The 21,999-nt window shown below is 42.5% G+C and overlaps 1 protein-coding gene across 2 annotated transcripts; it reads right to left on the reverse strand.

The window, feature by feature from the left end:
• Nucleotides 1–1,210: 1,210 nt before the first annotated feature.
• LOC111230693 (vitamin D3 receptor A) lies at nucleotides 1,211–20,127 on the reverse strand. 2 transcript variants are annotated; one of them, XM_022757508.1, is made up of 10 exons: nucleotides 19,979–20,124; nucleotides 18,316–18,446; nucleotides 9,452–9,636; nucleotides 7,138–7,237; nucleotides 6,859–6,874; nucleotides 6,485–6,490; nucleotides 6,143–6,292; nucleotides 3,567–3,718; nucleotides 2,776–2,892; nucleotides 1,211–1,464 (listed from the first exon to the last, which is right to left on the reverse strand). In XM_022757508.1, exons 1-10 carry the CDS (start codon nucleotides 20,122–20,124, stop codon nucleotides 1,211–1,213), a joined length of 1,257 nt encoding a protein of 418 aa, XP_022613229.1. The 2 variants fall into 2 exon arrangements, with proteins under 2 accessions (XP_022613229.1, XP_022613231.1); XM_022757510.1 differs by lacking the exons at nucleotides 6,485–6,490; nucleotides 6,859–6,874 and having other exon boundaries at nucleotides 6,143–6,320; nucleotides 19,979–20,127.
• Between the last annotated feature and the right edge of the window lie 1,872 nt (nucleotides 20,128–21,999).

A 21,999-nucleotide genomic window follows, 5' to 3' on the forward strand; every position in this document is an offset into this window, starting at 1 on the left:
GCCTTCGAATCCTCTACATTATACAACACTCAGAACTGTTTGCCTCCGTGGAAGCAACCATGTTTTGCTCTCTTAAATATTTCTATATATATATATTTATATATATCAGCTTATACGTATCATTTATATTTATATAGCATTATACATACATTCTTGTTTTGTGAAATTCCCTTTTGTCTTGTGAACAGGGAATTCCAACCGTAGCATCTCCCTCCATCTACCCGATCTCCTTTACTCATTCCTCCGAATCTCACCTTTCCTCTCCCACCATTCCTACGCTGAAACATTCCTACTTAAAATTCCTTTCTTCACTTCATCGGACCATCTGAGACCTCGCCTACACAGATACACAGGGCTAAGCAGGAAAACACACCCGCCAGACTCCCATCTTCACCGAGTATTTTTTAAAACCAGTGAAACCAAGTATTATTTCCATTACATTACTGTAAGCTTGCCCATGGCTGGCTATGCGGATGTTTAATATATTTGGATGTATTTGCTGTCAAACAAACTGCAAATCAACAATAGTTTATAGCTATCTAACACTAGTGTAGTAACATGGCTAGCAGTTTATCTGTACCTCACAAGTGCCAGCATGGTTAATCGATGTAAATCTGTGTATCTATACCTGTCTGTCGTCACGATGATGTGAACATGAAGCAATGTTATGAGGATGACGGTAAAAAAAGGGATGTGGCGGTCACATCCGTCGAGCTGTCTCCGCTGTAAAAAAATAAAATTAAAAATTAAAAAAAAATATGGCAGGAATCTAGAAGTGATGTCTGGGGAAAGGTGATGAGAAAAGGCAAATCTGGAGTTTGTGGATCGTGGAGAGGATCAGGATGTCCAGCTGTTCCAGATGTCAGTGTGTCAGGATATCCGTGTGACCTAATGAAATGTAATGCGGTACTGTGTTTGCAAACCCTATCCCAGCGCTGCAGACATCCACAGCGCGTTCAGGTGACTTGAACCCTGATCTGAGTCTTGCTCCTGGAGGCCAGGAGGAAGAGGAGGAGGGTGGGCCAATGATGAAGGAGGTGAAGGTTACTGTCTACCTATCTGAATATTAATCTTTCTCCCACATGTCCAGGGATGTATCAAGGCTGGGGTGTTCTGGGGGGGGGGTAAGGGTAAGGGTAAGGGTAAGGGTTGTTTAATCATCCTGTGTGTGATGAGGGTGTATTTGTTTACGTGCTTGCTTCCTCCTCTGCTATGACACCTCGCTACCAAACACCTCCAGCACCAGCGGGGTGAGCTGCATGCTGTGCTCCGGCTGGAAGGAGAGCGAGCGGTACTGCTTGGAGTGCTCCTCGTTCAGGCTGCGCAGGTCGGCCAGTTTCTGGATCATCTTGGCGTAGAGGAGGCGTCCGCCCGGGTGGTTGACCCGGATGTAGGCCTGCAGCGCCTCCGACAGGCGGTCCTGCAGCTGCTCGATGCGGGCGTGGTCTTGGACACCTGGACGATCTGCCATCGGAGAGACGGAGGAGGTGGAACGTAAAGAGGGAGGTCAAAGAGCCAAGGAGCAGGCAAGCAGACAACCAAGCAGAGAGGGGCACGGGGAGAAGGTGAGGCGGGTTGAAGTTGAGGTGGATGGATGGAGAGAGAGACGACACGTTCACTGTTAAACTTCATGTAACTACATTTAAAATAATTAAAACGGATCACACAAAACTGTATATACTAATGTATAATTTCAGCACACACCATAAACACATCACATCTACCTTCTTCTTTTCCATTTGGTCGTTGTGCTCCCAACACGTTCTCAGTGTTTTATTCGGCCTTAACCCTTTGAACCCACATACAGTTTTCTCCTGGTTTTTACCTTTATTTACAGGCCTTTCACTTGGTCATTACAAACACAGCGTTAATGCCACATGTTATTATTTTTAGGATAAATTCGGCCAATAAGAGTGTCAGTGTTTGCGGGATATAAGAAGCACGTTGAAGGGACGTTCTGAGCTTTAGAAAAAAATTAATTGATCGTGTGAAACAAAATGTCTTTATCATGCTGCACTTATTACTAGCGGTTACAGTTAGCACTAACTACTTATGCGGATGATATGAGGAAAAAACTCGATTGATGATTCAGATTTGCAGCTTCGGCTTTGGCTGAAAATAAATATATTTGTTTGAAACGGAGAGGATTTGTAATTAAGTAGCATTTTGTGATATTGACCAGAGTGATACTGAGAGATACTGCTGACAATACGACTGCGTGTTCTCATGACTGACACAAACTGCATCATAGGGGTCAAAGGGTCAAGGAGACTCGCTTCATTTCTTTTATGTAGAAAGTTTAGGTGCTTTGACTGCAGTGGAATAATGTTCCTCCAGCCTTGAGGCAGGAGGCTATTCAGAAACTTTGGATACCACACTGACCGAATGACTCAGATTAGTGTCAGAGAAAACAAACAGCCTTTGAAATACAGATAGAAACGAGCCTGCGTCACATATTCCTGAAGCAGCCTTGCCTCCCAGTGGCCTCATTCAGTGATTATGTTCAGTCCCTGTTCTTCAACTCGTCACTGAAGCCTCGCAAACATTTCATTTCTGTCGTCAGTGAAAAGCTTCTTCATGCGTCAAGCACATATTCACATTTGGTTCAATCAACCCAAACCCTGTGCTGCACTGTTCGTACTTTGATGAAATGGTGTTGTTAGTAGACAGCCGACAATCTCACTTGAAATTTTTTTTTTTTTTTTTAAAATTGGCTCAGCTGGTAATGCACTTACGCCATCAACACACAAACACACACACACACAGGAGCAGTACCTGGGGAGAGCAGGCAGATGGCCATGAGCAGCACGTGTTCCTCTTCGTGCAGGTTGAGCTTCTTCAGACCGACCTGGAACTTCACCAGCGGCTCCAACAGCTCCAGAGTGTGACCCGCTACAGAGGACCGAGCGAACACAGACGGTTACATCCTCTTGCACCAAGGCGGGGAAACATATATTTGTGCTTTCCTATTGGCTTATGAATGAGAACACATTTTACACAGCGGTGAGCTCCAGTGAAGAACCACTGCTCTCTCTCTCTCTGTGTTTACAGAGAACATCACTTCCTGTCCTGCATGTGTGAGTGAATAAGCAGCGAGTGTGTGTTTGTGGCCGCTTTATTGCTTCCATGAAAACACCTGAAGTCAAACCTGAAGTGAAAACCTCATAGTAATGTGCAAGTGTGCGTAGAAAAAGCAGTGCGTGGGTGATCCTTGTAAGTCTCTGTTATATAAGGTGGAAAAAAAAAAACCCATCACAGCCGTGTCATCAGCTGCAACAATGAACACATTTCTCTCCTTGAGAGTGTGCGCGCTCGTGCGCACAGTCACATTTTACCGGTGCAGTGCTCGATGTCGCAGCCTCCATGGAAACTTCCAGAGCCGTCGTTAAAGGAGGAAAAGACGGAGAAGAGGAGCATATTGAGAGAGATGTGTGTGATCAATAATCACAGTCATCGCGCTGTGAGTGAGCAGTCGTGTATCGGAGTCCAGACATGTCGCTGCGCTGCGTGTGTTTATGTAAGTGCAGTTAAGACACAGCTGTAACGGTGTGTGAGATGAAACAAACCCTTTGTAACGTCACTGATGCAGTATTTGAAGTCGGGTCCTCCGCAGCTCCAGGACATGTCCTCCAGACTGAACGACTGGTTGGAACGCAGCATGATGATCTCAATGGCACTTGACTTCAACAGAGCAATCTGGTCCTCTGCCGTCAGCTCTCTGAACACACACACACACACACACACACACACACACAGTCACAGATGCAGTATGAGCTACTGCTGAAACATCTCTTAATGCTAACATTGGCTATACAGCAATAGCAAAACGTGGAAGTAGCTCCTTTAGTGACAATGAACATGCCAGAGAATAACGTTTTATAATGTGTATTTTGTTAAAGAGGAGTTTCAGATAGCAGCCACAGTGGAAGCAGAAAAACAACTTCAAAAACTCAAACAAACAAACAAACAAACAGGACTTGACTGTACAGAGAAATGTGGAGCAGACAGAAAGCAGAGAAAAACACAAGAAACAGCTGGAGTTTCCATATGTCGGAGCTGTCACACACATGGAGTCGGTGTGTGTGTGTGTGTGTGTGTGTGTTGTGACGTAGCTACAGCAAATTACTGTTCTGTTACACCCACAGATAAACACTGAATGAAAAAATAAAAAAAATTTCAAGTGGTGCAAAGTAGCTGAGATCCACTGAACACAGGTATTTATCTGTCCGAGAGCTGTCCTTAACCACCTACAATTGTAAATGTGTGTGTGTGTGTGTGTGTGTGTGTGTGTGTGTGTGTGTGTGTGTGTGTGTGTGTGAGGGAGGGAGGGAGACTAATAAGCTCAGCATGCATACTGAATGTATTATATAGTTACTGTAGCAACAGCGTTTCCAACCCTTAGCTATGTCTGGCCACAAAAGCACACACACACACACACACACACACACACACACACACACACACACACACACACAGAGACACAGACAGACACACACACACACACACACACACACACAGAGCACAGTGCAACTTTTGCCCTTAAGATAATTAAATAAATAAGATTTTGTCGTCTCGTTCATTGATTTCATGCTGCACAGAACAGCCTGCTCTTTTCTTCTCTTATATTTCTTTTAAGCAAATACTTTAAAAAAGGTCTAGTTTGAATCACTGCCATGTTACAGCATCAAAAATAGTCAAATCATTTTTAGATAGCGATGCCTGTCAAATGCTTCGAACTAAAGAAGAGGGCGATTAAGGTTTGAATCTTGAAATCGAATGCTGTTCAGTTATACAATACCCCCCCCCCACCACCACCACCATTTATTAAATGAGAACGTGGGGATGAAATCAGCTCAACACGTGCTTCTCAAATTAAGGCCCAGGGACGAGACGAGGGCCGAGGTCTAATCAGAGTAAATCTGCCGCTCCAGGGTGAGAGAATAGGAGAACCTGCAGTCGATGCATCGAGCTGCAGAGAGCTCCGTGTTGTCATGTATCCGCAGCGTCTTCAAGGTAAACAAAGAAACCCTGCTACACACAGCCGACACTTGGCTTCCAAATATTTGAACAATATACCCATGGTGCACTGCAGCAAGGTCAGCAGTAGAATAACTGGATGTAAATACAAAGCTGTCTGCACATCATCTGTTTTCCATTTCTGTTTGCAAACACTCATGTTTGCATTATGTCTATCCATACAGCAGCTGTGTCTTTTTCTACTCTTTTATTACACAGTGTCTGTCTGTGCATTCATTTATAAACTTATCTCTCCGCTCAGCATGTATTTATAAAGCTACAGCCTGTTCCTGCGGTTTCTTGGAGGAGCTTGTTTGTTTGGGAGCCATAATAGCATCTCGCCCAATAACATGCCGCATACATGTGGGCAGCAAATCATTGTGCTCTGCGTGTGGGCGGAGAGCTCGTCCAGGCTGTTAGCCTCGGTGTCTGTGTGAGCTACTGGTCGGATGCAGCAGAATTTTAACTAGTCAACAAATTATTAACAGGACTGAGTGAAACAGAGAGCGGCGGCGGCGGCGGTGGGGGTAATAACGTTTAATTATCAAGATGGCTGGAATATGACACCAGAGGATTATAGCCAATCAGAGGTGTTCCCGTCGACCTACGGGTCAGCTTCAGCAGTCTGCCGTGTCTCCAAGAGACTTTTTCTTTTATTATCGATCAATCTGCAGATCATTTTACTGATTAGTCCTAAAAAATAATTAAAATCATTCCGTCATGATTTTCCAAAAGTGATGTTTCATTACACAGCATCATTTAAATCAAACAAAAAGCACCAAACTTCACATTTCAGAAACTGGAAACACTAAATATTTGGTATTTTTGCTCGATCAGTGACTCAAACGAAAGATTTATTCTTTTGTTGTTTAAGCTTTGAATTAAATGAGATCAACTGAGATGCATTAACAACCGTGTAAACACAAGTAAAGCTGACTTGACGTTGTGTGAATGATTTATTGCTGTGGTCAAATTTCAGACATTTTTAAAAAGCTTCTGACTGCGGTGACTCCTCCAGAAGAAAAAATCAGACATCAATATGTGCCGCTACACTATCCCGACCTCAGTATATACCACCGTACTTCCTTGACTACGCTCAATTAGTGCGGTGTGTTTTTGTTTGTACCTGAAGCCTGGAATCATCTTGGCAAAACCGATGACCTTCTGGATGCTGTAGGACACCAGGTCGGCCAGGTGGGGCAGCATGGACAGCTTGGTGTCCTCCTCGCTGGAGTCTGGACTGCTGGCGCCGTCCTGGTACATCATTAACAAGTTGCTTAAGTTCATCTTGGTGTCCACTGACTCTGTTTGAGGAAAGGATCAGGAGACAAGGGCCGAGGAGGAAAGCAAGGGGAGGGAAGGAAGTGAGTACAAGGAAACATTTTGAACACACAGAAATAGCAAAGCGTCGAGGTAAAACAGCAGTGAAGAGATGAATTATTTAGTATTTTATGAAAACATAATTAACAAATTTCTTCTTAGAATTTGATTAAAATTATAGCTTGCTATTTTGAGATGCTGTTTAACATCTCAAAATAGCAAGCTATAATTTTAAGCTAAAAGAAACAATACAAGAAAAAGGAAAACAAATCATTGTTTGGCAACTTCATACTTTTTCAGACTTGAAATGTCTGTTACATCCATTAAACATCATAAAATACAAATAAAAACATTTATATTTAACATATCCTATTGTAGAATCACACTGCTCCCCCCTCCGTCCTGGCATCTTGGTGCAAACAAACACACAGAGTTAGTTATCTGACAAACTTTTTTTGGTAAACTCCTCAAGAGCAGGAGTGAGGACACAACTAGGGCAATACTATAGTCGGATAAATACACAAAGGTCTTAGCATATCTGTCAGGGAAACTCGTGTCGTGAAATGCAGTTTCCTATTGTTCTGCTATGTGCATGTCTGCTTGTTTCTCTTCTAATGAATGGGCCTTCTCCGGCAGAGGCAGACACAGTGGGCACAGACTTACTGCTTACTTGTGTTTTTTTTTTTACTCAGTCGATTTCTTCAGGGCTGTGTCTTTGCTAAAGTTAACCCTGAATCATGAGAGCCATCAAACAGAGGAGGAGGAGGAGGAGGAGGAGGAGAAGGAGTCTGTGTGTCTCACCAGGAGAGTGGTTGAATGAGTCAGACGAGGCATCAGACAGAGAGTGAAGGGAGGCGGCTCTGCTGGCACTGCGTGTTACTGGGCCTTCACGCACTGGAGGCTGCGGACGCACACAGAGACACAATTATTAATATCCTCACTGGAATACATTCACAACTGATGGGCTCCTGATCCTTAATAATAATAATAATAATAATAATAAAGTTTCACATGGATAAAATAACAAAAACAAACACATGCAAACAAACTACTCCAGATAAGAAATAAAACAATAAGATACAAGAATAAGAATCTGACTTAAGAAGAAGAAAAGAGGTGTTTGTCAGGTTTGTAGAAAACCTGATGATGCGAACAAATGCTCCGTTTGATCGTTTATAATTTAAAGTAAATGAGGGAAGTGAGTTCTGTAATCCAAATGTGTGTTGGCTTATTTTTAATATTTACTCAAAGACTAATGTTAAGAGTTCTCCACCAAGCTACAACACAGTGTGTCTTTTATGAAAACATCAGTTCACCGCCACGGTCGTGTCCTTCTGAAGTAGCGTACCCACTTTATCTATCTTTATCTTTAAAGCACACCTCGGTTTCTTTTTTTTTTCTTCTTCTTTTTTTTTTTTTCAGTCTGATCAGAAATTGTTGCATGGTTTATTTTTTAGCATTAACTGGGCACTTCATCTTGCAGGGGTTCACATTCAGTTCAAAGTGACATTCACGACTGAAAAACTCTGGTATTTACTACCGAAGGGGAGTGTGGCTGTGGCTGTGGCTGTCTGCTGCGCAGTGTGCGACAGGATCACACTTGACGCTAATAAATCACAGAGACGGGGAGAAGTGTTTTGAGACTTTCATGTTCCATCCAATCTGTATCCTCCATCTCATTTACTCCGACGACCCAATTGTGATGTTATGGTCACACGAGGGGGGGAGGGGGGGGGGCGTCGTCTCAGAGCACACCTCAGAGTCGTGACGCGGAGGAAGAAAATACGACGCCACTGTCGGGGCGGATAAACGCCTTCGGTGACTCGTGTTACTGGTGTCGAGCAAACTGAAAACACACACAGGCGTGTGTTTGCTGACGTGTTGGTCTGAAATATGACTGTGGTTACAGACGTTATTTACAGCTATCTCAAGATCACAGGATGGGGTTCTGACTGCCTTTACTTTCACACACAGTGCAGTCATTTTACTCCGCAATATGTGCTATACATATGTTGATCAATCGTAAATCTGGCTGTCACTACCGCCTCCTGTGCGTGCGTGTGACTCGTGTGATCTCAGCTGATGCGAACACCAGAGAACATAAATTACGCCAAACAGTACAGTCGAGTCCATCGTGCTGAATTTTTAGTTTCTCTGCCTTCAACATCTCTATAACCTGCTGGGGCTGCATGTCACCACACCGGCCAGTAAACCAGCCGCTTGTGTGTTTATGCGACGTTTATTTAGAAAAACCCTGGTTCACTTGTAAAAAGAAGTTTATTTTGACCAAAGAGACCAACATGTAGGTGTGGCTGTACCCTTCCAGAGCATTCAAGTTTTTACACTTGATTCAAATGCACACGCCATCTCGGTCTCTTCACTCTGTACAAAAAGCTGGAGCTTAGTTATCACTGACAGAAGATGTGATGTAAACACACTCTCCGCCTCTCTAATGAAAATCAAACGTGGCCTTTCCTGATGCTGTAGCTGTAATTATAATCTCCTCCAGTCAGTTAGTACATTAAGTATATTTTTCTATTATCTGTACTTTACTTGAGTGTTATTTCACTGCTCTTATTAGACAAAGACATTAGGTAAAGACGAGAACGCGAGTCGAGGTGGAGGTAACGCTCGTTTAAAAGTTTATCTGGAACTAAACTGACAGCTTGTGGTAGCTGCTGCTTTTAAAGCTGTGGTTGGTCAAATGACGTCTGGCCCTTTCTGTAAGCTCTGCATCATATTGTTTAAGTGTTTTATTCTACAGTTTCTACCGTTTCTACTTGTTTATTTTCAGAGACTTTTGAACACTTGAGAGTATTTTTTAAACGAAGTACTACAGTACTTTGACCCAAGTAAAAAAATTTGACTGAACAACTTACTGTCTTTGTATTGGAGCAATATTTACTTCTATACTTTGACTCAATAATGGAGAGAATGCCAGGGCTTCAAGTGTCGTGTTGAACCGGAGCAGATGGTATCCATATCCTATCGTGACATTTCTTTTGTTTTGAGCTCTTTAGCGTTTAGCCTCAAATTTGCGATTTTCGGCCGCATCAGCGATAATGTGAGCGTGGTTTTGGGAAAGGAGAAAAAGAAAACCCTGTGATGGACTCACCCTGAAGCGGGAGAAGTCAGAATAGGAGGCATCGTAGGTCTTGTGGTGAGCTTCCACCAGGCAGGAAATCATCCGGGCCTGCTCCTCATTCAGCCGTGGCCTCATCGCCTCCCGGGCCGCCTCTTCCTCCTTCCTCTTCAGTATCATTTCTTTCTTCCTCTGAACCTCCTCGTCTGTCAGGATGACTGGAATAGAGCATGGAAGAAAGGACATATTAAGAAAAATGAAAAAAAAAAGAACAAAGGAAGAATGACAGAAAGTCAAATAAGTAAAGTTTAACAATGCAAACATTAAAAATCCGTATTTTTAATTGTTTGAATCCATCAGGAAACAGGAAGCCAACAGAGTGAACGCTGCAAACGAATCTTGGATTTAATTAAAACCACAGATATCACTTGATTGTAACTGATCCGGGCTCATCTCACTGCATCCGATTCAGTGGAAGTAAACACATGCACCAGTCCAAATGCATGGTGCCACATAGCGTAGTGACACCACGTGCTCTTCACGCTGTCTGCGTTACGATGTTGTGACACAGAGGGAAACACTAAAGCTAATAATAGCTGACAAAGCAGAGGGTGACACCGGAGGAGCTTTAACAGTATAAGACGGGTGACACGGCGTTTGTGTTTAAGTGTTAGATTAAAAAAAAAATAAAAAGATAAAAAATAAACTACTAACATTTTTGACATGTGACGGGTGTTTGTGAAGAGAGAGAGGAGAACACAGCATTATTTTTTTTATCTACAAAGCACTTATTAGCAAACGTCGTGGGGACCTGGCATGTCCTTTTAACTATAGCTCAACTTCACACTGAACTAGAGAATAAAAAGAATTCGTTGCCACCATCAGCAGTAAAACAAAGTTAGATTTCAAAACAAGGCGAGGGAGATCTCATGTAAGCTCCACTTACTTACCCTCCAAGGTTACATGAAACATACATCTCCTCAGTGCAGCACGCGGAGACGGCCTGTCGTGTCTGCTGCCTCTTTATGTGGCTTACGTAACTGGTGTTGGACATTAAATTGCCTTATTCATGCTGCACGAGTAAAGACTGCAGGCGGAGTGGCACAGCAGTGCAGAATGGATTAGGCACACTGTTTATAGTGAGTGGTCTATATAGAGGAGGCCGCCCTGCTCAAATGCCAAAAAATCTGACCCCTTTGGCCATAATAAAAACATATTTCCAGAAATGTCAGAGCTGTAATAAAATCTTTTTTGGACTTCCAGACAAACAATAAAAATGTCTACATCTTAAAAAAATGTTAGCAATGTTAACTAACCACACTGGCCTTGTCAGCGTTGGCATCACAGTATGAGCCCTCCACTGCCCGCATATTAAAATGATGTTATTGGAAAAAAAAAAAAAAAAAAATGCAGGGGGGGATCAATTAGTGTCGACTCCTCCCTCTGGCCTTACACATAAACATTGACTTATTGCAGCAAATGATGAAAAAAAAAAGAAAAAAAGAACAAGACAGAACTGAAAACAATGGCGATCCTGCTGTGAAAGCACTGTGAGAATGACTGAAAATACAGCTGTGGTGAGTCGACATGAGTTTCTGTGCGAGTTCGTCACCGAATCTTTTGCCTTTCTAGAACGTTCCTTTGAACTCCCAGCGCAGACGGAGTCTCTGGAAGAGGTCTAATGGCAGACAGCTGCTCTGAGCGGCTCCGTTCAAACTGTTGCTGTGGAGAGGCTGTTTTCAACACTTACCACTGTGTGTTCTGTAAATTATTTTGATTCAGTTTAGCATGAGTGATACACACTATTCCCCTAGTGTAAGATTTGTCTTTTTTAAAAACACACCTACATCTGGATGTGTGCTGCAGAGAGGGGGGGCCGCCGATGGCGTGAAACAGGAAACATTGAATTACAAGCTGTGACTGAAGACTTGATATTAAATGAAAAACATGAGGCTCAAACGTTCAGTGTGTGAATGAGACATCTGTAACGAGGTGATCTGAAAAAAAAAAAAAAATCTGTACTACTACTTATTACTTAAATTGAAACAGGCTTTAACAGTGTATTACTGTCACTGGTTTAATTGAGTTGTGAGATCATACATAGCAAGTGTTTGATGGAGAAAACAGATGCATCTGCTTTGGTCCTGTAACACTCTATATATGCACATTACTACTATATACAGTATGAGACGTTAACACTGTATTCTGGCAGATGTTGATCTACTACATGGTTCAGTGCACAACATTTCTGTTGAGCCCAGAAAGAAAGAGGCAGGAAGAGTGTTACACCGTCAGTGTTTGATGCCACACAGGAAACTGTACAGAAAATATAGAAGAAAAAAAAGAAAAGAAAAAGGAAACCACACTAGGAGAACTGGGAGCTTACATATTCAGAGCAAATATTTACCATTAGATCAAAAAAAAAAAAGAAAAAAAAAAGATAAACAATATTTGCAGAACCACATTTCATACCACAGTTCTTCTTCTTCGTCTTGATACTGTAGCACGCTAATAACAGCACACAGGAAAGTAGAAATACTGTTCAGCAACAACAGAAAAATAACCACTTCACTGGTGTTTTACACTTAGTCTCCTGAGGCCTGCAGTCACTGCCGGAGTAATGCGCTGACCTCCGAATGCCTCGGCCCATATTATCCTTTTGACTCTGTGCCACAGTGACCGATTACCCGTGAAGCGCTCAACTGTGCCGACAGACGGACAGACAGACAGCACGACTGCCAGACAAACCACGACTGCCAAAGGGAGACGGGCCCAGAGTCATGAGGTCAAAACACACAGATACGACGGCAACTCTGACGGCCGGGCAGCTACAGAGAAACTGTCTCACCATTCATACTCTGCACACATCAAATTTAGCACCATCAAATTACGCTATTTGTTTAGGTTTTACAGGTTTATAGCCGCATAGCGACCTTGTTCACGACCGTTGTGTTATTCTGAATAAACTGCTGTGTCCTCGAAACGGTTCAACAGGCTGAACTGTTTTATCGTCTTAATCTGTTAATGCAGCGATTTCTGATTGGTTCATCCGCTCATCCACATTGTCATGTGGCAAGGCTGCAGCTTTCAGCCTTCACAACGTTAAGTGCATGTTGGGATCAAAGGAATAAATGCACCAAATAAATACATACTTCACAGTAACTGCTAATTTAAGAGACCAATGAGATGGCATGGATGACTAAATTAAACAGCGCTCGGATCATGCACTTCATACTAAGTACTGGTTGTTTTCCTGGAAGCTGTAAACAACTATATTTGAAGTGGATTTTCAGTGATTGCACCCTGGATTGCAACCGCAGAAGCAGCGTTACGTAACCGCATGATGTGGTGATGCAGACAAACAACAACAACAGTTTGGCAACACGGGCTTAAAAAGGCAACTGAATGAATCTGACTGCTTAGCTAACCAAAGGATTTGCTTGGCTCTCATCTCTTTTAACACACCATCATTAATTAGGCTGTGGCTCCGTACCAATGTCCATCCAGTCCCAAGCCAGGAGCGGACTGCCTAGAACCACTCCTTGTGGTGCAGCTCAAAGCCCTGATCATGAATAGGCACAGTTTGGTCAGAATTTGGCACAGGCCGTCAAAGCAGCTATTCTAAGGCCGGGACATGATTGAACCAGTCAGTTTCCAGCCAAGTTTGAGCCCTGGATGGCATCATTAAGGCAGGAGTCCACAAAAAACAACACACCATCAAAGGAACATCTTGACCACCCCACAGTGCTTGGCAGACACGGGGCAGTTTACCAAAAAGAGAGTTTGCTGTTTGGGCAGCGACTGATTGGATGTGGCGATGTGGTGCCCTGAATGGCAGAGAGGAGCGAAGAAAGGAAGACAGAAAGAAAGGCAAACAGTGAGGGAGGGCTGGAGGTGGAGGTGGGGGTGGGGGGTGGGGTGATTAAAAAAAACAAAAAAAAAAACATATTAGTTTGGTAAACACCAGTAATGCCACAATGACAACGATGAAAAGGCAGAGCGTTGTGCAGGCCTGAGGTTCACAGCGGGCTTACTCATTAACCAGTCAACAGACCAGTTAAATACAATGGAGGCTGCTAACGCTCAGATCTGGTGTGATATATGTCAAGCTGGATTTGGTGTGTGGCCAAGATTTTTTTCCACCACCGCCCGCACCAGGCCTGTGATGTTCCGAGAGGTAAATTCAGGTCAGTCAGGCGTCAGGGCGCCCACACACACACACACGCCGAGTGTGACGCCAAATGGCTTATCAGTAGATCGCAGTGGAAATGTGAATGGTCGGACGGCGTGGGGCGCATGAGGCGACGCACCATTATGTCTCAGCAACGACAGAAAATATTGATTACTCGTATTCAATCTTAAATCTGAAAACTAAGGAGGTCTATGCATTAGCTAAATAGTGTGCGGGGGATAAAGTCTTTGTTGTTCGGATCCATCCACACCTCTGTTTGACATGGGTTTGGTCTATCCCGCATTAAATCCAGCATCTGGCAAAATATGTTAATGCAGGTGTAAAGGCTGTCAAAGAGACGGAATACAAAAGAGTCAGAGAGGGGATGAAGAATATGAATTAGGGAGGTAAATGGAGGTCAGCACCACAGGAGATGCTCCGCTACTCAAAAGACACCAAGGGCGGGAATTCAATCATCTAAAGGCTAAAACGTTTCAGAAACTCGCCTGTGATTCTAATCCTGTTACAAATACACACCCATGCAGACAGACAAACACAGCGAGCATGCAAATATACACACACTCTCCCCCTCTCTCTCTCTCTCTCTCTCACACACACACACACACACACACACACACAAGCGGGGAGGTCCTTTCCTGGCATCTCTCTAACCTCTGTCAAACAAGGACAGCGTAGGGGTGTTTACTACGCACTCAGCTGGCACAGCTCACAGAGGGCACACACACACACACACACACACACACACACAAAAACACAAACACACAAACACAAACACAAACACACAAACACAAACACACACACACACACACACACACACAGACACACACACACACAGCTCTAATCTGAATGCTGGTGAAGCTTAGCCAGAGCTGCCAATTTAAAAGAGGATGGTGTAAAGGCAGACAAACACATACCCACAAAAACACAGGATAACTGTAAAAAACAAAGATCCGTTCATGAACATAACAAACTGTCTACCATTAAAAAACGAAGGGCTATTCATGGAAAACAATAAATACATTTGTTTTCACATTTGGAAATTTTACTTAGAATGTCTCAAGAAGCCACCGAGAAACACAGGTGTACATGCAATTCGAAGTTATTTAGTAACCGAGTAAGTTATCCTAACGGAGATGTATCTATGTCTCTAATATCAGGGTCTCCAGGATACAGCAGAAAGCCTGGTGTCAGTGCTGGCATGAGATTTAAAGTGAGACTGATGAAACACACAAACAGGAGGCGGATGAGCAACAGGTAACAGGACAGAAGTCACACTCACTAATAGCAACCCAAACAAACAAAAACACGGAGATCGATCGTGACAATAAACACGTTTCCTCTATTAACACCACAGGCTTGTGTGACTCAACTCCAGCCCAGAAACAAAGACTCTAACATTAATGTGAGGCTTTGAACTTTTAACCAATCGATGCTCAGTGCCACACAGTCACCCTGTCCTCAGCACGTACACACACACGTACACACACACACACACACACACAGACACAGTAGACACAGTGACATGGGTACACTGGCTTTTTCCTGGCTCGAAACGAGGCAAAGGTGCTACCTCAACCATGACCTACTGAACCTGGATTTATTTCTTTTAAAACAGGAAAATAAACTTAGTGCACTTTGGCTCAAAGAATACATGGACTGTGGCCTCCAGTCACAAAAATACCCAGCTATCCTCACGCTAACCGTTCTTCTTCTTCTTCTTCTTCTTCTTCTGTATTCTCCAGTTCACGTGTTGCAGCGAGAAATGCAAATGCAATAAGGCATGGTGAGGGTTTTCTCTTTATATTCTCTATTTGTTTCTTTAAGTACACATACATACTGCGGGAAAAGACGGGAGTCTGTATATTTAACATGGAGGAAGGGAAATCATTTGCACATCAGGGCAAAGCCACATTAATTGCATGAGTGTGCCGACCTCACAGTCATACCAGCACATTTCTGAAAGAGACCAAGTCATTTTCCTTTTCTTTTTTTTTTACTAAAAATAATACTGATTTGAATAAACTGAAGCTGAGTGTAATATGAAGCTGCCTGCTACTTGTTGCACAAGACTGAATAAATGTAACGCCTGGATGTGAAGCGCATAATAACCTTTTGGCAATTCACAATTCAATCACAGGCTGCAGACGAACACAGACCTGCCGCTTTCAGACGACGAATGTGATGGCAGTTAATCAGAGTTAATGCAAATAATGATTTTTAATGTCAAGCGCTAATGGGCTAGCCTATCATCCTGCTGCGTTTCATCTCCGTGCCACGCTGGAGTGATTCTTCCTTTACGCTTACCACCGATGCAAAAATATTTATCATTGCAGACAGTGCAGCATGTGAACAACACAGCTGCCTGTAAGATCTCTATGCAGAAAAAGACACCCTAGCTACACTCACACACACACACACACACACACACACACACACACACACTGTACAGGCAAGCAGAGCAGCTGTAACACTCAGCAGCGAGTACAGTGAGCTTCCTTTATCTCGGGAACCTGTGCACCAGCTGCAAGACACAGAGACCATTTCATACTGATAAGAGTCTCTCCGTCTGTCTCTCTCCTCCTCCTTCACTCGTCTCTCATCTTTTCTCAATGAAACACAGACGCGCCAGTGTCATGTGGCTGTTTGTGGTCAACATGGCTGTTATCGTTGTTATGATCCCTGCCCTGCATCATCTCTGTTTCTCCCTCACACACACACTCATGCACTGTTTGTGAATGAAATGTGGTTAAGACCATTGTGCATGTCTTTGAAGAAAGAGAGCCATTGTCGAACAGGACTTTAACCCCGCCCCCCCCCCTCTGACTTCCTTCCTTCCGTTCCTCTCTCTCTCGCTTATTCTCCTCTTGTCATCTACTGCTTGTCATGGTTATGCTGATGCTCTACTGTCGGTGTTACTTCCAAATGCACATGATTTGAGAAAAAAAAAAAAAAAAAAAAAACAGTGCTTCCTCAGTCTTTCACATTTAAATCAGCAGTGAGAATGGCGCAATAATTGCTGGATAATGTGATAATTTGTCGTCGTGCAGATTAAAGATCGGCCTCTCTGTTAGTCGTTATGAATCGGTTGAGACAAGGTGTCATTTTGTGTTAACGTGGGCCGAGGTGATGCCTCATTCTCCTTTCACGGCACGTTCTGCTTGTATTACTGTATGCATAACCAACGCGGTTATGAGCAGAGCTGTGTCAAACCGCCTTTCAATGATAAAGCAATTCTAATCTAGTTAAGATATTTTACTATAGTGTGATTAACACTGAACCGCGGTGATGATGGAAACTCCATCTGGCAGGATAAAAGCAGGATTAAAATACACTAACTATTATTTGCAGCTACTATTTGACCCAGGCCAGAGTTTACCATATGGCACAGCCGGCCTTATGCATAGCCAGTACTCTCTGTCTTTTCTCGTGGCAAATCAGATCAGTTTACACCCGACCACCGATTCTGTTGCTTATTGTTCTTCCTCTTTGTCTTTAAGCACCGGCCGACCTCGTGCTAACCTCTCCTGGCAGTTAAAAAATGACTCGGCTTGCATTTAATGTGATTTTTTTGAGCATTCGAAAGCAATTTGAAATAATATAATCAGTGACCATTAGGTATAATTTTAATAATCAAGCATCAGTAAAACAATAACAGTAAAATAAATGACTGAAAATGAAACATTTAGTACTTAAATCAGAGTTAGGAAGGTTTTATTTTGGGTTGATGTTTTTTATGGCTTTGATTTTGATTTAAATACTAGATTTTTAGTGGGAAAAAAAATGTTTTTACTTTATTATCCTGCCTGGAAGCCAACATGCCAAAAATGGGAAAGCAAGACACGACAAGCTGAAGCAGACACAGCAGCACACTCATGAAACAGGCTGTTCTAACATCAGCTACAGTTAAGTCTTCTATCTGGACTGAGGGCTACCGTCCTCTAAGTGGCTTTATGTGTAACAAGCTGGGTTGAAATTTGGCACTGGCTCAAAAAACAAACAAACAAAAAAAAAAACAAGTGCAAAATAAATAAAAAAAATAAAAGTCAACTGTATTTCATGCAGTAATGGCTGTGGTTTTCAAGCTGAGCACTGATCCTGGAGCAGCATCAGCTCTGCAGCAACTCAGACGCCTAAATGAATATTACATCAAAAGGAGATGTCAAGCAGAGGTTAAAAAAGGTCACATTTTGCCTTAATATATGAGTCCATTAGGAATCTTACCTCTGTGGCAATTTCATGACATTTCTCATTTATTTGATCCATTTTATAACGAAGCTTAATTCTATTGCCCGTCACCAACAGCAGAAGACACCTTGTTTAGCTTTTGCATTGATTGATTTCATTCCTTCCATTATCAAATACTGGCAGAAAGACAGCATGTGAATTTTAAAGAATACGTTTCCTGTTTCAAGGAAATCATGTGTGTCGCCAGAGATAACACTGGGTCCACTTCAAGTACCGTGAACTCGACTGAAGAAAACTGTCCAAGTGAAACTGCCCTGGATAAAAAAAATAAAAATAATCATCCAATCAGTCGTGGTTCTCATAACTAATTCCGTGTTCCTGAACACCGTTAATACACAGCCACGAATCCATTACAACACGGACGAGACGTAAACTGGTGAAGCTAAAACATTTACAGCTGAAGTTGTAATTTCCATCTGGAGCCACGAGGACTCAGCAGCAACTCAAAAGGTCAACTCACACTCTTTCATCATGCCGATGTCGATGCAGCGTTTGAGACGACAGGCCTGGCAGTGACGCCGGTTGTCCTTGGTGATGGTGCAGCTTCCGTTGAACGGACAGGTGAAGGAGGCTTTACGCTTCATGCTGCGCCTACGGAAGTTCAAGGTGAATCACTCGTTAATTCAGAATCATTTATTCGCTGGTGGTGGTTAAAACATTCACGGCAGGGACAGAAGGAGGAGACTGTCATTTAAAAAACTTTTTAGTGCAAATATTTTAACCCCTTTCAAGATGCAATTTATGTATAAACACTTCAGTACAAAGGAAGACCAATTTATAGATATTTAACATATATATTTTACATAAACTTCTTCCAGTAACTTCAAATTAAACTCTACCTGAACTCTTTTATTCCACTCACAATAAAAATCCCCGTTTGAAAGGATGATGTCTTAATCTTCTCCCTTCGGCTGGCGGGATTAAAATTAATTACAACACTTCATCACTGAATTCTATTTGGATTCCTTAATGAAATATGCATGTGCGTTGTATACGTCTTTGTGTGTCCCGTGAGAGAGCGGAGGCACGATAGAGGGGGAGAAAGGGAAAAAAGGATTATGGACATCAGTGCATAACGCATATTTCTCTGAAAACATTGCATCCATGTTCATGTAGCCAGACAGAAAAACATGTAGCATAACATCAAAGACAGTGTGTACTGACATCAGACAGCCGTACACGCACACGCACACACACACACACGCTCTTTGAACATTCATTTGCTATAGGTAATGGCAGCATGGACATGTATTCATATTTCAATTCAATTAACTTTATTTGCCCTCTAGGGGGCAATTTAAAGGACAATTAGACTAGACATAAAAAAATAAAAAATAAAAACACAAATACAAAGCACACACACAACACACAACCAGTGCAAGACAAAGGAAAAAAACAATGACAATAAGATGAAGCAAAAACATCAGTGCAAAGAAAGAACAATCAACAATGGTGCAAAATAAAACTTGTAATATTATAATAAGAATGACAGCAACAATAGCGCAGGAGAATGACATCACATTTGATTAGAAATTTGGCTGTATGAAAGACGGTCCTCATGCAATAAAAAACTACGTTACACATCTACAGTATAGTGCGCACATGAGGTACAAGAACACGGATAGATAGCGGCAAAGTCCGACTGCAGCAGGGTCAATGGGGAAGTCACTGTACGAGTGTGTGTGTGTGCAACAGAGAGGATCAGTGCATGACCCAGGTCTGAGTGCGTGAGCGTGGAGATACTCAACAAAAATAACTCTCTGAAAAAGAAGTAGGTTCAGGCCAGTGCTGCCTGGAAGTGAAAATAAGTCTCATTTTAAAACCTAAATATAGATAAGACTTGAACATAAAAATCTGATATGTGACTAACAACAGGTGGAAAATCAGAGATGCACTGACTCGGCTACAGTTTGGCAGAAAAATCACTGTTAAAGTGTGTGATGCCAAGTATAGAGCAAATGCAGATACATGATGAAAAACACCTCCTCCACATGCAAAGGCTGCTAATAACACCTCACATACGAGGACAAACGCACACGTTTCCTGTAGCGCCGATATATCCAAAAAACACCAAAAAACAAAACACACACACACACACACACAGGCTCAGGGGTGACACTCACCTGAAGAACCCCTTGCAGCCCTCGCAGGTCATGGCATTGAAGTGGAAGCCGGTGGCCTTGTCGCCGCACACGCCACAGATCCGCGGGGCGTTGCGGTCGAACTCGTCCGGTCCGACCACCGACGTCGTCACCGTCATGGGCTCCATCACTGAAGAAGGAAAAAAGAGAGACGACATGAGATGCTGCCGGACTGCCTCTTCGTTTCCCGTGAAACAAAAAGTTTAAAAAAAAAAAAGACACAAAGAGACAAAAGTAAGAAATGTTTGTGTCTATGAATTTCACCAACCTCGAACAAAAGTCAAAAAAAAAATAATCTGTTTGCTCCCTTGCTCTTGTGTTGTGTGGGACTGTTTGAGTGTGTGCTTGACGGGGAGGTGTGTGTTTTCCTCTTCTTATATAAACAGGTGTCAGGCTATTAGCATATTTAGCAAAAGCCATTGACAGCCACACTCTGCATCTCGCAGCTATTGGCTGAATGACTCGGCAGACACACATACACACACACACACACACACACACACACACACACACACACACACACACACCAGGAATCATGAAATTACAAATGTAATGGGAACCAGAATTAATGACAGAAAGAGGGCGATTTGCCAGCGGCTGAGAAATGACTGATACATTTAATACTGCCAAGCCGAAATATTCTCGACAGTGTTCATTTTTCCACACACATTCACACCATCTGGCCGTCTCCTATGAAATAAACAGGAGTGGAGTAACACACACAGGCAGGCCATCTGTGTGCAAACTAATCCTCATCTTTTTATGAAAGCTCCTCAGTCTGAACTAAGAAGTGAAGAATATGATATCTTATGAATATGTGTCAGCTGAACTGACCAGACTGCAGACACCCCGCGTAAGAAAATAACAGTTGTTCTAGTTGCTTAAAGTCAAGTTATTTCGATATGATGACTTATTTTTATCATTATCACCATCCTCATCATTATTATAATTTATTATTTCTGAATGAAAAAAGTTAATGACATTTCTGAAGCTGAGGGAGCAGCCAACAGGGAAACATTGAACAAAGGAGACCAGGTAATACAATACAGGATGATTCACAATGCAGACACACTGCACAATACACACTACAACTTATGTACGTCTACGTTTGTCCTTGAGTGTTAAAAAGCTTTAATATTCATTGAAATGCACATTGAACTTCAACTCCCCTAATATCATGCAGGCAAAAATAAAAAATAAAATATGAGCGTTAGAGTAAAGATGTTTCAATGTTTTCCACAGTGTGATGCTTTTCCAGGTATTTCCAGTCTTCAATCAGATTTCAGTTCAATTTAAACTGACTGAAAACCAGGTAAACAGTGAACACCTTGTAACAATAAACCAACGTGCTCTTCGGTGTTGGCTTTCATGTCACACTAATACTAAAATTTAAAATGTGCTAAATGGAGCTTTTTCTTTTTAGTTAAATGGAAACACATTTCCGAGGGTGAAAGAAAAACTGCAGAAAATATGAAGAAAAGACTCCAAAAGCCACAAAGATGTGAAATGTCCAACGCAACAAAACATGGTTAATATGTTTTTAGTATTTCTATGCTCGAGAACAGAGAAGTGGACCAGAGTTGGGCCAATGGACGACGCCAGGGGGATCATTTATTTTCACTATAATTCCATCCATAAATAATAATATGACAGAATCCATGACTATTCTGGTCATGGGTTTCGAACTATTTCCATAGTAAAACATCTAAAAGCAAAAATTCAAATCAGATAGGTGCTGCTGCGTGGCCTCTCCAACCCGTTAACATCGGCGCCAAAATGAGAGCGAAGAGGTACCGCGACCATCACACACAGGTGAGGTCAGCAGTGAGGCCCACGCCTTAACCAAGATAAACAAGCGGTTTATTCCACAGTGGATGAAGTAAAACAGGACGCCACTCTGTTGTCTTACATGGACGTCATGCCAGATAAACGACAGCAAAGACCTAAAGTGGATAATCCGGCAAAACAAGGGATCTGACGGGCAAGTACTCGTCCGTGTTGAT

The sequence above is a fragment of the Seriola dumerili genome, unplaced genomic scaffold (assembly GCF_002260705.1).
Source record: "Seriola dumerili isolate Sdu_G_001 unplaced genomic scaffold, Sdu_1.0 BDQW01000278.1, whole genome shotgun sequence".
In the NCBI taxonomy this organism is placed as follows: domain Eukaryota; kingdom Metazoa; phylum Chordata; class Actinopteri; order Carangiformes; family Carangidae; genus Seriola; species Seriola dumerili.